A 15800-nucleotide genomic window follows, 5' to 3' on the forward strand; every position below is an offset into this window, starting at 1 on the left:
TAATTTTTCTAAATGACTTTTACAAATATATCCCATGAAAAGAAGCCACTCTCCCCTAGTAGCTACTCAAAATTATCTAGTCTTTCCATTAAGCCTCCAATCTTAGAATTCCATAGGTAGTATTCAATATTGTCACACCATGTTCAGCAGTAACTAAATCCTCATTATTCAAGTATTATAACCCTTCATTTTCCTGATAATCAATACACTCTCTTTTTTAAAAAATTATCTATGCTACGACAGCATAGTCCTCGTTTTGTTCGTTGTTCTCATTTTCTTGTGGACTCGTGATTTTTACTTCTGGTCTTGGTGGTCTTTGAGGGTCTAAGTCAGCCTGGAAGAAAAGATACCAAAACAAAGATATTTAGCTCTTTAGTCCCAAAGGTCATAAAATTCAGAAGGGAAAAAAAAATGACTCCGTATTTCAGGTAATCATATAAATATTCAACTAAAAATAGTTCCTTGGGCCCGTCCCTTTTGTATTCTAGTTGATCATGACCCAGTGGACATGCCATCCTCAATACCTTACTTGCACAAAAGCTCGACCTGGGACCACAAGAGCACAGACTCACTGCTCGTGCTGCAGGCTTTATTTTTCTCAATTTTTTTCTTTTTCTTTTTCTTTTTTTTTTTAAAGATGTTATTCAAATTGTCAGAGAGCGAGAAAGGAGAGAGAGCACAATCAGGGGAAGAAGCAGAGAGAGAAGCAAGCTCCCATGTGGGACTCGATCCCAGGACCCTGGGATCATGACCTGAGCCGAAGGCAGACGCTTAACCGACTGAGCCACCCAGGCGCCCCTCAATTTTCTTTTTCTTGATTTCACTTTAAGTTTTTCTTTTCAATAGCATATTTAACCATTTCATTTCAGCATTTTCAGAGAAAAGAGAAAAGTACAGCAATTCTACCTCATGTCACATTAACCCAGCCCCATACCAGTTGTTCTTCTGTTAGTTAGAGCTCACAAATTCCTTGTGAATATGGTACCAAGTACGCTCAAGTATCAGACAGATAAGGGCAGGAAGGAAACCAAGTACAGAGGCAGGATTTCTCCAATGGCATGTGCATCCCTGTGCGCGGACTTCTTTCATGGTATCAAGGATCTTGTCTCATTTACGTGTCCTTCTCCCATGAGACTGAAATCCAAGGGGATGGGATTGGAATTCGCTGGTTTTCAAACTCTGCTCCATGGAAGGCTGGAGGCTCCATGACCCTCGTAAGGGCCACCCGAGTGGGAACAGGGAGACTAGCTCCAAGGCCCCTGCCCCTACGGCCATAATTTATGCTCTAAAAAGGAAAAAAAAAAAATACTGGGACTCTTATTTCACATTGTTATCTCATGAAATGTCTCAAATAGAGCACCAGCTCAATGAATGTCGGTCGCTTGTGGTATGTTTCTCCCATGTTCCCTGCTGTCTTCCTGTCATCCCAGCACACTGCCTAAGAACAGCTACAGGGCACAAAATGTTACACCACAAACTGAACCCTTAGTCGTTCTAGAAGTAAATGATCCTTTTGAAAAAGTTAATTTTTAATGTATAATTTAGGATTCCTATGGATCTTGTTTTTTGCATGTTTGATACACTTCAAATGTCCCCAAATGAGCAACGGAGGGAGAATGAAAACAAGATGCCTTGCCATTAGAAGAGAGAAGAGTCAAGTAAGATTCAGTCTCTCTGTGGGTGACTGCTCTGCTTCGGCATTTGCAGGGTTAACATCCCTAACTCATCACATAGCAGGTACTTGTTCATTTGCAACCCCACAAGTTTAGATTCGCCATCAGTACATCCCCGGAAGACCTGTACTTCACATTATATGACCTTGATCTTGACTGAGACCCGATTCTTATAAGAGGCCTATTTTTAAACGTTAAATTTACAGAATGGAAAAAATAAAATAAAATAATAAATAAATAAATAAATAAATAAATAAATAAATAAATAAAATTTACAGAATGGAAGACAGGCAGTCCCTTCATTTCTGTACAACTGTTTCAGGTTATAAAACTGAATTAAAACCTAAAGCACTGAAAGAGTACATACTTGGAGCTTATGACCGGGGTCCCACATAGGATCTGCACTTTGATTTCATGCTGTAGACGTTCATCAAAGGCAACAGTAACAAAGGGCTTCATGAAGCCGACTCTTGTAGTTACCATATCATGACAACGAGGATATTGTCCTCTACGTTACTGTGCTTTCCAGATGATACCCCCAGATAAACCATTTTGCTTCCCTTGAGAAAGTGTGTGTGTGTGTGTGTGTGTGTATGTGTGTGTGTGTGTGTATTCCTTGAGAAGTTCATTTTGTTTCCTTATTGAGGGAAAGGGAATCATGTAATGGACTGATTTCCTTTTCTAATTTTAGCTACAAACAACTTCAGGATACAAATTTTCGCTCAATTTCAGTAACAATGTAGAATAGCATATGGGGAATTTCTGGCTGCCTACAACTGTGATTCCCTCACCTTGAGGAAAGATGAAATGGGAGACACATTGAGTGTTTTCACTTAGATGTTGAGAATGTTTTCATATAAAACAGACAACAGATTACAGACAACTCTGTGCTGGTTATTAAAAACTGGCCACAAGAATGTTTTGCTATTTTACCATTACTAAATTTGATTCCCCCCCCCAAGCAAAATAAAACAGATGAGTCAATAATAAATCATCAAGAAAACCACACTCATGACACTGGGTGCTAGGAATGAAGACAGCAAGGCCCACTTGAGAGGTTACAGCCTGAGGGAGGTGGACCCTGCCCAGAGGGATAGACAGGAAGGCTTCATTCTCAAGGATGGGAAGAAGGCTGTGGCTACCTCTTACAATATGACGTTGAACTTGAGCCTATTCATCAGTCTCTAGTTTAACCATCCATCCTCTGGAAGAATGCCTGCATGTGAGACTATCCTGCTGCAGGGCCCCTGGTGGGAAAACAGGCTAGGAAGGAGGCTTTACCATGTAATTCCTTACCCTCTCTGTATAACAAATAGAACCATATCTTATTAAGTGCCTGGTGCATCAAATGCTTAATTCAATCAATCCATTTAATGTGAACTAAACAAGTGAAACTTTAACATCTCCAGAGTACAAAGAAGTCATCCATGACAGAGGGGATATTCTTTCTTTCACGTCTAGATCTCATGGCCTTCATGTTCATTTCTTATCTGTACCTTCCCTGATATTAAATTATTTGTATTTGTGTATATTTGTTATATACATTCTCAGGAGCCTCTGCAAACTCTGTAGAATGAGATAAGGGATGGATGGATGGATGGATGGATGGATGAAAGGGTGGGTGGATGGATGGATGAATGGGTGGGTGGATGGATGGATGAATGGGTGGGTGGATGAGTGGGTAGATGGGTGAAATGGTTATGAGTGGGTGGATGTGTGGATGAGTGGGTACATGGGTAGATGGGGGATGAGTGGGTGGATGAGTGGGTGCATGAGTGGATGGGGAACGAGTGGATGGGTGTATGGCTGGGTAGGTGAGTGGGTAGATGGGTGGGTGGGTAGATGGATGGATGAATGGACAGATGGATGGATGGCTGGGTGATTAGTGGGTGGATGGGATGGTGATAGTGGGTGGATGGGTGGACGGATGGGTGGATGACAGGACAATGCGTGGATTCTCTGACAGATGGATGACAGTACTTTTAAGTGCCTGAAATAATATAGTCAAGTAAATGGTATTGAGTCCTTCCCTGCTCAACAGTAAGTGGTTCCAGTGTAACTCTTAAGTGCTTGAATAATTCCCTAAGTGCATGGGCGTGTGCACCACACACACATTCACACATGAACACAAGTGAGCAAAAGCAATAGAAATACCTCATCTTGTCCACTGCCAGCTCCTTGCGACTTTACTTCCTCATCCACTGCCTCCTGAGGCTCAGTATTAACCTGATCCAGCTCCTCGCCATTTTCTTCATTGGTGCCCCCGTTAACGCGGGTGGGAGCCGCCGGCTCCTCACTGTGATCCGGGAGCCCCCCGACTTGCTCAGAGGCATCTGTAGTCTCCTTCTCTCCTCCTTCTTCAACTTCACCATTCATTCCCGAAAAATCTTCTTTCTGCTCTGCATCCTTGTTTGCTTTTTCTCCATCTTCTTCCTCATCTACTATTTCCGCTGGCCTCTGGTGGGTCAGAATGAACAATGGATAAAAGCAAGCAGGGCAACAGAGATTTTCCACTGCACGTTATAACAACGTGATGATGATTATCCTACAGTCACGTAAAACTTCCTCACACGTGCAGAGTGCTCTGCAGCAGATAATGTGCTAACCTTTCCTGAGCACCTACTGAATGCCACTCTTCACAAGGATTTTTCCTCCTTTGCTCCTCACAACAATCCCGTGAGGTTGGTATTATTCCCCTTTTACCGGTGAGAAAACTAAGGTACAAAGAGACCAAGTATCTAGCCCAAGATCCCGCTGTACGGACGTGGACAGCCAGGCCTGGACCAAGGTGTGTGACTCCAGGACCAGTGCTCATAAGCCCCGTGGCAGAGACGAAGCCAGACTGCAGGGCCTTTGGCCAATATAGAGCGGAGCGTCCGGCCCAGGGGAGGAGGTTAAAAAAAAAGTCTCTGTGGAGAAGTCATCCTCCTCATCGCGACTGCCTCGGGCATATTTAGCTCTCTAAATACAGAAAGAGGGCAATGGTGGTGGTACCAGGGCGTGAAGCCAGGCTTTCTAGGACCAAAGGTGGACCGCTGCCCACACAATGCCTGGGGGCTCACACTATATCTCAGAACACAAACACGGTCGTGCAGGTCCAAGGCCAAGAAACTCTACGTCCTTTCTATAAAAATGAGAAGTGCTCAAGAATTTATGAGCTCAAATTAGGCATTTTCCAAGTTATTTGGATACATGTAAATCTGATTTAAGAGACAGCAGAAGGCCGACTTCCAGAACCAAGACTTTGGAGAATAACCCGGGTTCAAGCCCTGACCAGGCACTTACTGGCTGTCACCTCACTGCTTGTCACATAAGAAGAGTGCCCACTTGTAACATGAGAATATAATAAAACATCCAGGGGGGGGAATGAATGAGAGAAGTTACATGCAGTGCCTACCACTGTACCTGGCACATCACATCCTAAGAAAACACTAGAGTCGCTTCCCATTTGTAGGACATACTCTGTCCCGGAGCCCTTAGATTTTTTACTGCCTGCAATAAAATAACAGCTTTTCTTTTAAAGTATAGTATAGAAAGAACACAGGATTTATTCTAAGTTAGGACCCTAGACCTGCCTCTTTCTGGTTGACACTGGACAGGTCACATGGTCCTCCAGCACCCGTAAAATGAAGGTCTCAGATGCAATTCACCCTGACCATCCCCCCTTCCAGCTCTGGAAGTCCATTCTCCTCAAACTGTTCAAATGCTTGTTATGAGGTCTTAATGGTCTTCTTGTAAAAGTTAACGTAATACTCTCCATTTTTGGAAGTAAAGAAAAAAGAAAAAAAAGAAACAAAACAGAGTGGAAGCAAAAGTTCAGGGCAAAACTCCACACAACATTATTTTGAAGAGGAAAAGAGTTGAACCGTGAAGTCTTATATTCTGCCAAAGTAGAGTCTCAGTTTTGACCGCATGGTATCAAAGATACACTTTAAAAAAAAAAAAAATGAAAGAAAAAAATTAGTTGTTCTTAAGATAGTCCAATAACCATGGTGTTTGCCATCATGCAGCTTAAATCATAGTACAAGTGAGCCTGGGTCTTCCACATTTCCATTTGGATGCTTAACGTCAAACAGTGTGGGGCCCCTGCAATCCCTAAGCTTGCTGCCCAGGGTGAGATCCTTGGGAAGGCCAAATGCTGGACAGAAATGAGCATGTCAGGGGGTGGGTCTGCCAGATGGAGCTAAGAGAAAAGACAAAGATTTATGAATTGGAGGCTACAATGCTTGGGAAGGATGTATAAGACTGAAATGAATGAAGGTGATTTTTCCAATTTCCAAGAGGAAAAGCAGCATGCTCACATGCCCACACCGCTGTCCCACTGTCTCTACAGAGAACGCTCATAAGCCAAGGAAGAGTCCGCTGAGCAAGAAGATGCGCGCTGTCCCCATGAAAGCAGGGGAGAGGAAATGTCCGGGGCCAAAGGTGGTGTGGATGCACCCCTGAGCAGCAAGGCCTTTGAGGGGGGCTTCCTCAATTGGACCCTAGGGCAGAGAGGGGACCGCAGATGGGAAAGAGCTAGAACAGGGAGCCGACTCAGAATCACTGTGGGCGGCTTCCTACTCACATGTCATGAGAGGCCAAGCAAAGGCCGGGGGGGGGGGGGGTGGGTCTCAAGCCCAGAGACCACAAGCTCCTTTCTTAGGGACTCTGAAGGACGTGGGGGAGACTCACTGTGCGGCCCTAAAAGACACGTGGAAGGCGCGGTCACTGCGATTCATGAATAGGCCTGGAGTACCCATCTGTGCTGAGCGGGACTCTGGATGCTGGGCATTCAGAGACAAACAGAACAAGAACCAAGGAGCTCAGAGCTGGGCGGTCACAGGGCACATTGTAACATGGCCCACGCAGAGAAGTGCCCAGCACGTGGGTCAGGAAAGGCACCTCTCGTGGTGGGCATGGCAGCCTGCCACCTGGTCTTGGTCATGGCAACCGATGCAAGCCTGCGGGAATGCTGTGTGCAGGTGGGGTCCATCCACGGAGCCCCCAGCTCCCATCGGTGCTGAGTGTCATGCTCTGCGCTTACGTGCTCATCATTCCGTGAAACCCTCCCAGCAACCCTGCAAAAGTACGCCTCTTATGTCCCGCACACACATCAGGAAAAGGAGAAACCGCGCAACACCTTCAGCATCACGCGGCGGCGACCACCGCAAGGCAAGGATTTGAACCCCAGGCGAGAGTTTGCCCCCAAGTCCTGGTGTCCTTCCTTAAAGAAATACCACGAGAAGCTTCTACTTCACATAGTCACCGCGGCAAGCACACTCGAATGTCCATTCAACGGCTGGAAAAGGTGTGACTCCGCAATATGCAGCATTTCTTTTAACGCTGAAAGAATTACCGACCTGAGAACAAAACATTTCTGGATTTCTATTAAAGACTTCTGGTGTGATCCAGCGAGGGAACGTTATAAAGATGGCTAGGCAGAGTCCCCAAAGCATTACATAACAAAACTCCAGAAATACTACAGCACTGACGGCCAACAGGAGCAGAGTTCTTTTTAGATTATTTCTGAGAATTGGATAATTGTATATCACCCTGCTAGAAACTGTTAGTGTTACCTAAACTCGCCCTATTTGGAGCAACATTCGGTTTTGGTTTTAAAAAGAAGTTATACAGAATTTTATAATAAAAAACACTGAATGACAATAACAGAGAAAACCCCAAATTTACTGCGATCATTTAGGAATGTCGATCTATCTGTTTCTTGTCTCTCTGAGAACCTATTACAAGAACATGCTAACGTCTGGTAAGGTGGCTACTTCTGCGTCAACAGAAGTCTATTTTCCTTTCCTGAAATCTGGACGTATACCGAAATGTGGCAAAACGTATGAGTTGGCTTTTAGATTTTAGTTTTGTGTTTCTCCTTGTACGCTTTTTCTTCACTCCCAATTCCCAAACACATATACATTTTTTTTCTTCTTTTCAGGCAGGCAGCTGGGACAGACCCTAACCTCTCTCCAAGAAGGGAGTCGCCCAGCCCTGAATGCAGGCTCTGTTCTCCCCACCACTGTGGGCGCCGCCGCACACACGCAGTATTACTCTTTTTTTTTTTTTTTAAGATTTTCTTTATTTATTCATGAGAGACAGAGGGAGAGAGAGAGAGAGAAGCAGGCTCCCAAGGAGCAGGAAGCCCGATGCGGGACTCGATCCCAGGACCCTGGGATCATGACCTGAGCCGAAGGCAGATGCTTAACCATCTGAGCCACCCAGGCGCCCCGCAGTATTACTCTTGCATCCCATTCATTCTGTTACGCTTTCCCACCATGGTTACCTCACTGTCATCACAGGAAGCCGCATCGGGTTAGCTCAGCTTTACGAAATGCAAGATTAAGGTGCTACGCTACCAACTGGATCAATTTAAGTAAGACAGTAACAGGAGTTTAAAGGTTTATAATGCTTCAAAATATCCACAGTGTAGAACACAATTTATTATTACTACGACACTACAACTCAGGCCAAAAAAAAAAAAAAAAATTCTGCTATGACGGATCTGTAATGAATAAATGAAAAGCAATGTGCTTTTTGGTGTAATCTCCTTTGAAGCAGGCATTAAATTATTAAAGATGTTTCCAGTGCATACATCAATCAAATCATCCCAGGAAGGAACACTGGGTTTCACACCCATAAACACACACACACACACACACACACACACACACACACACAGAAAAAATCTATACAATGGTGAGGACCTGCAGAGAAGCAAAGGAACACCCCTTCCACGGGACAGTGGGGGTCCACGCCGGGAGGAAGACAGGAGGGAAATTCAGCAAGCTGCACACTCCCTCAATCCTCGCCCTCCTTCTCTTGCTGCAGAGAGACTCTCCGGGAGGAGGCCGGTGCCCCTCACACCACGCTGACCTGACCTTCGGCCCAGGCAGCGGGACGCCCCCAGAGCAGAGTCCACTCAGGTGAACGCCGTTCTTAAAGGGCCTTGGGATCTCCCCTCACAGCTAGAACAGCTCTTCCCTGGGGGGCAGGCTGTGAGTTAGCTCCACGCAAAGTCAGACACAGAAAGTCACTTATTGTATGATTTCATTTCCACAAAACATTCAGAATAGGTCAAACTATAAAGAAAGAAAGCGGATTCGTGGTTGCCAGGCTTGAGGAGAAGGGAGAATGGGGAAAGGCTGCTTAACAGGCAGGAGGTTTCGGGGTGCCTGGGTGGCTCAGTCGGTTGAGTGTCTGACTCCTGGGTTTCAGATCAGGTCATGATCTCGGGGTCCTGGGATTGAGCCCCGTGTCAGGCTCCTTGCTCAGCCGGGAGCATGCTTCTCCCTCTCCCTCTCCCTCTCCCTCTGCCTCTGCCCCTGCTCGTGCACTTGCTCTCTCTCTCTCTCCTTCAAATAAATAAATAAATCTTAAAAAAAAATAGGCATGGGGTTTCCTTTTGGGGAGATGGAAAATGCCCTGAAACTAGACAAGGTAACCGTGGAACAACACTGTGAATGTTGTAAGGGCCACATATCTGTATATCTAAGAATGGTTAACAGTTGTATGTTAGGAGAATCTTTAATTTATTATGTTTTCTTTCTTTCTTTCTTTCTTTCTTTCTTTCTTTTTTTTTTTTTTTTTGGAGAGAGAAAGAGGAAGGGAGTGTGATCACGAGCGGGAGGGGAGGGCCGAAGGGGGGGAAGGGGGAATCTTAAGCAGGCTCCACACCCAGCACAGAGCCCATCGCAGGGCTCAGTCCCAGGAGGACCCTGTGATCGTGACCTGAGATGGAATCAAGAGCCGGACGCCTGACCAACCGAGCCACCCAGGTGCCCCTCTGCTTCAACTTTTAACGAATCTGTGTGCCCCAGCCCCTGACCACCAGGTAGAGCTATGTGGCCACCTCTCTGTATCTGCTAAGGCGCCCACAGAACATGCCGCCTAACTGAGGAACCAACCTCTGGTTATCACCCTGCTTTATTCTGCGATGATACTCCAGCCAGACGCCTCCCTTGTCTCAGGTGTAAGAAGCTTCCCTTCACAAAATGTCCAGTGCCTCCTGGTAGAAAGTCACTGGTGGTGCCCGATGACTGAGAGAGCTGAGTGAATGAACTAACAAATAGAGCTGAGACGAGCAGCTTACTTAGAATTAAAATACAGAGGGGCGCCTGGGGGGCTCAGTCCATTAAGCGTCTGCCTTTGGCTCAGGTCATGGTCCCAGGGTCCTGGGATCGAGCCCCGCATCGGGCTCCCTGCTCCACGGGAAGCCCGCTTCTCCCTCTCCCCCTCCCCCTGCCTGTGTTCCCTCTCTCACTCTCTCTCTCTCTCTCTCTCTATCCAATAAAGAAATAAGATCTTTAAAAAGAAAAAAGAAAAAATTGATTCTATTTAAAAAAAGAATTAAAAAACAGAAAGTGCTAGAAAAATATTCCTAGCCCGCCCCCCCCCAGCAAAATCTTTACAACTATGTCATTTCTCAAAATCCCCAAGTAGTTCTCAGACTCTGTGCATTTAGCTGGACCTGCCCTATGCCCGGGGTGCGGGGACAGTCCCAGCTAGCCAGGCACCAGCGTCAAGTCCGGGAGCAAGGCTCGTGTGCACAGAGCCCACGTTCTGCCCCCACCTCAGTCATTCATATTTGTTGCCTGGACTGGAGTACCAATAAAATTAAAATACGAAATTCTTGTTGTTTCTTCTTCACCTTGATTGGACTGAACAAATAGTTACACTGTTAACATTCTGAAACTTAACGAAGTGGGACAATGCCATCTTCTTTAATATCATCCTCAGTTAGTTCCAGAGCTTGAGTTGGTTCACTTCTTTCTGCTTCTTCAAAATCCATAGATCGGGGCAGATTGATAAAAATTTTTACATATTTAGGACGCTGACCATTATCTGGTCCTTGAAATTTCATGAATAAAGCTTAACAGTTTGATTAAATGCCACAGTAATAAGCAGCTGTTCCTCACAATCAGATTCCAAGGTCACATCTTTTCTCAAACAGTTGTCAAATCCATGCTCATCACTTTCATTAAGACATTCACAACCTCAGAGAACCCTACAAAGATCCTGATAACGTTAATAATTTAGGTAGAAAAGAGTAGACACAAAGCCAAAGGGAGGGGCTGGGGGGTCTGGGGAGGGAGGAGCAGGGATCCCAAAGGAAAAGGTAAGACTAAAGAAGGGCAATTAATCTTGAGGGAGGTGAGGGAGGAGGAAGAGAAACAGGAAGGAAAAAAAATCCTTTTCGCCAGGTCCAATCACAGGGTCCCTCCTGCAGATAAGGAAGCAGAGCTCCCATGCGAGACCTCGCCCCTCCACCTGGCAGAAGCCAGTTCGCAGGTGATCCCGAGAAACCGTGTGCCTACCCAAGCAAGAGGGGTTCCTGCACAAGATCTATGGCTGCTCCCTCAAGCAGCCAGCATGCCTTACCTGTGCTCTCATGAGACCTGTCAGATCTCCTCAGTACACTGTACCCACGGTGTGCGATTATTTGCTATTTACGTGATACGAAAATAGTGGGCAAAGATTCCTTGAATGATATTTGGAATGACTGTGGGGAAAATGGGGCTCTACAGAGGCCCTCTGGAAGGTTCTAGAAGCAACAGCTCTTTCTTATTCATCTTTGTATCCAACACCACATTTACCATGGTATTATATTGTCCTTGTCCTGACTTAAACACAAATACGCATCCTACAGGCAAAAACCAGTGCAATATGCGCCTTTGGGACGGGACAGATGACGGTGACAAGGCTCCCATTTCCTGGGCACTCTCCAGGTACCTGGTCACAATATGGTCAGAAATACACCACTTTGGGAAGGCATTTTTGGTTAAAATTTCTAATTGTAAATAGTACCTTGAAATAGTACCTCTTTTTTATTTTTAATTTAAATTCAATTAGCCAACATATCATTGGTTTTTGGTGTAGTGTTCAATGATTCATTGGTTGCATGTAATAGTGCCTTTTGAAGTGAAAATAGTATTTTTTATGTTAAAAAAACACCAATTTTATTGAAAGCTGGGAGAAAATAGGATTGACTGTCGACAGAATGTTGTTTAGCCATAAAGACAATTCTACAAGATTTATTCCAATTATGTCACACTGCCATTCTTTATTAAGAGTCATGTTACAGAAAGGAGACACAGCATGAGCAAAGGCAACAAATCAGGAAGATGCTTTTACCTATGCTTCAAGTCTTCTCCCCTGAAGAAGGGGATTTACCTTCTTCCTTCATTTACCTCAAATTTTAGCCAACTTGTGACTAAAATTTTAAGAGAACCAGTTTTCGGGTAGGAATCATTTCTCCAAACAGCACATCCATCCTAAAATCTCAGGACTAGCTGATGCCTACGAGGAACTGTGGAATCCTATGTCCTGTATAACGCACAATTCCCATGCTTCGCTGGAGTCAAGAAAGGGCATTCATTAGACCTTCTCCATGACACTCACTAAACCGATGTATGTTAATAGAACAACAAGGATCGCAGAAGTCACTCAAACGATTCCAGCCTCGTGGTCTCTCTGACATCAGGAACATCCACAGCAAGGCTAGAGTAACAGACATGTTGCACATATATGTACAATTATAGACAATATGTACCCTTAAACATACAAGTTTTTATAAGAAAGCTGAGAACTTTTTTACCTTTCAAAAAGCACGTTACTTAGGGGCGACTGGGTGGCTCAGTCAGTTGAGCATCTGACTCTTGGTTTTGGCTCAGCTCATGATCCCAGGGTTGTGAGATGGAGCCCCTGCATCGGGCTCCATGTTCAGTGGGGAGTCTGCTTAAGATTCTCTCTCTCCCTCTGCCCCTCCCCACTCTCCCTCTTAAAAAAAAAAAAAAGCACATTATTTATCACAAGAAATTTGCTCTTACAAAGTTCCACTAGAAAGGTTCCACATTTCTCCTTAATATAACACCAGTGTTGGTATTCCAAGTGCCTTTTGCCTGCATTTGCTTACATGCATTTCTTACTATTTACTTCGTAACAGACAGTCTGAGATAATGGTTGATTTGTATGGCAAGTCAGGAAAGGTCTGGTAGTTATTAGCGCTGGCTGCATCCTAGCAGGGACGGCCCTAAGTATTCAGGATTCCTAGAGAGTATGCATGCGGTGACTAAGGTTAACTCGGGATTCCTGAGTGGTGAGAGGAAAGGAGATGGAATATGGAAATCATATGGAAATGAGTCACAAAATGTCAAAGGCATCAATTACTTGGATGGTATTCACGGACAGCTGGGGCTGCTCGAAGGACTTGCACTTTAAACTCACATCACACCTTTGACAGTCACAGCAGCGCCCAAAATTAGAAATGGGAAAGGCATCGAAACAGAGACCAGAGCTGATGTCCCGCCCCCTTTAGCAGTAAACATTGATTTGTCTTATATTTACGTCAAAGTTCCCTGAGGAATATATGTTAAGGTTTAAGACCCTGGCTATCTGAGAAAATGGTGCAAGTTAGAACTTTCTCGTCAAGGGACCCTCCCTGACCACCGTGTCTCCTCCCCAATCCCACCTGTCACTTCCCCGTCCCCCAAACCCACTCCACCAGGAAGCGGATATCAGCACCAACAAGGAACAAAATGACGACCTCATGTCCACTTCTCATGTAACATTTACTACATTCGTGCTTCGGGAAAGAGGGAGGGTTTGTTTTAGGCTCTGGGTGGAGTTCGGGCATTGGTGTTGCAGACACCGAAGTCACCCTACTTGTTTTTATTTCTGTTGCCATGGAAACTAAAGTCATCTCCTACCCAAGTTGAATGAGGTGTTTGGAAATAATCAGTTTCAATTTTTCATGATAGCAAAGTACCGTTTCCTGTTTTCAGCTTTCACAGAAGGGAAAAGAAAAATAAACAAATAAAAAGGTTCAAATGTGGTTTGAAGTACCGTGACCTACAAAAAAAGGGGGGTTTATGTTCACAGGTGTGACCCTGAAAGGACACAGTAGAGTGAGGCTCTGGCTAGCCACCTGCTGAGAGCTGGCTCACCTGGGTCCAAAAAGCTCCCCCCACGCTCCTGAGACATCCAGGAAGACAGAATACACTGAAACTTATATTTAGATAGCATGAGAATATTTTAGTCACCATTAGAAAAAAAAAAATCCCCATTAAGTTCTCTCACTTTAGAAGTAAATGTTGATTTTCTCTCACATCAGAAATCCCCCGAGGGCTACATTTTAATGTTTAACACCATTTCCATCAAGTAAACAGAAATCAGGAAACGGGATGTCACAAAGAGCCTTGCTGAGGATGCACGGGGAAATTAGGAAGCCAGGTCACCTGTATCTCAACTCCTGCAGCAGTGTGCGAGGCTTGCAGCAGCAAACGCGAACACGGTTCACAGAGAGGGTAGGACTTGAAAGAATGGTGGAGATATTGTTTGTTGGAGATATTGTTCCATGAAGGCAGTGACAGCCGAGGAGCGCTCCACACAGATGGGATGTGTTGCTGTCTGTGGGAAAACTAGAAGTCCCTAAGCGCCCCCCCCCCACCCCCGCAGTGCCCTTCCTTGAGGTGTTCGGAGAGAACCTCTTCAACAGGCTGTGGTCTGTGGGAAGATAGGGCTTTGTGTCTTCAATGGCAAATTAAGGAGTTTGCACCCACATCCCTTCTGGTTTTAAACATCTTATAATTCTTATTTTCACAAATCCATTCCATGGAAGTAGACCTACGGGTCTGGTCAGAAAAAGCAGCCCCCTTTACCTTTCTGTGTCTTTTATTACACATGAAAAAGTAACGGAGAGAAGCTCTCCATCCAGCTCGCCTGTCCTAGCAGAAACTGCAAGTGGCAGCCAATTCCCCATAAGCAGCAGGTCGGGTAAGTGGTGAGACCACGTGAGGGCACGGAGAACAGGACTGTGTCAATGGGCATATTGAGATTTCAAACCTCTCATTTCTGGTTAGACTACAGATTTTTTTTTTAAGATTTTATTTATTTATTTGAGAGAGAGAGCACCAGCAGGGGGAGGAGCAGAGGGAGAGGGAAAAGCAGACTCCCCGCTGAGCAAGGAGCCCGACGCGGGGCTCCATCCCAGGACCCTGAGATCATGACCGGAGCTGAAGGCAGATGCTCAAATGACTGAGTCACCCAGGTGCCCCGACTACAGATTTTTTTTTTTTTAGTGGCATTATGTTCTATATGTGTAGACAAATAATCACAAGCTCAAATGCCCCTGGGAGCTGGGCAAATGACAGAAGTGTGTAATCCAGGAGCGGTGTTCGTAACACGCCGTGCTGCAGTCGGGGGTGCACTGAAGAGTACCCAGGCTACTAAGGAGATTCTGTAAGCCCTGTGCCAGCCAAAGAAGAATCTCTTGTAGGAGATTTGGTCACAGGCTGCCAGTTTCTCATCATTATTGGAGATTCTATAAAAACAGTTTATTTCCCCTGTGATGAATTAGTGTGGAAGTGATTTCTGGTTAAATACAGCAAGTTGAACAAATGTGAGTTTTTGCGGGTTTTTTTTTTTTCACTTAGTCCCTTCTGACGTCCCTCCAAATTGTCAGTAAAGGCAATTTTTTAAAAAAGGTGAACCTGTAAGGGCACAGAGGCCTGGAAAGGAAATAACAGCCACAAAATTTGGGAAACAGTAAAACCAATGGATGTGGGGCCAGTAAGAGCAGAACTGATGCTGCTAAAATTTCCTCCTGTAGGAGGAGAAGCCAAGAAGCAGACCTCTGCCCGCTGAAGGACCTACAGAAAGCTGAGGGACTGGTGGCACCATCTATCTCTGGAAAAAGGGGTGTAGGTGTACCTAAAAATAGGGGGACTGGCTTAGAGTCTTTAAAAGAAGTGCACCGACTCCCAAGATCCCCTGGCCCTACCCCTGAGAAATACAGGAGGTTTCCTCTCTAAAGATGTTGCACTACAGGGGAGCAGACTCAGCACAGCTGAGAACAAGAGCACCATGGGCACCATACTGAAACTGAGAAGAATAAATCTCTTTACCTAACAGCAAGATCCTCAAGCCACCGTCCCACAGTCAGATCCCCCAATGCTCACAGTCAGGCTGACACCCAAAAGATTCCATTCAAAGGAAATAGACCAACCCAAAAGAACAAAGAAAAATGGAGATCTGCCAATTAAATGGCGAAAACCAATCACTCTACAGTGAAACGCCCCCAACCTGAGGAGCTGAACCTATGCATACAGAATTTCCCTAACATTTCACCCTAAAATCTAACCA

General features: G+C 45.2%; 1 protein-coding gene across 1 annotated transcript in view; it reads right to left on the reverse strand.

Moving 5' to 3' along the window:
- Window positions 1–229: 229 nt before the first annotated feature.
- Window positions 230–15800, reverse strand: part of DCDC2 (doublecortin domain containing 2) — a 147260-nt gene continuing 131689 nt past the window's right edge. The window contains exons 9-10 of the mRNA XM_028107558.2: window positions 3828–4130; window positions 230–334 (exon numbers count right to left, since the gene is read on the reverse strand). Of these exons, the coding sequence (XP_027963359.1) occupies window positions 230–334; window positions 3828–4130 (408 nt within the window). The remainder of the gene's footprint in view (window positions 335–3827; window positions 4131–15800) is intronic.

Source organism: Eumetopias jubatus, unplaced genomic scaffold (assembly GCF_037043125.1).
Source record: "Eumetopias jubatus isolate StellerSeaLion01/CBP00866 unplaced genomic scaffold, mEumJub1_p1.0 scaffold_6, whole genome shotgun sequence".
Taxonomy (NCBI): Eukaryota; Metazoa; Chordata; class Mammalia; order Carnivora; family Otariidae; genus Eumetopias; species Eumetopias jubatus.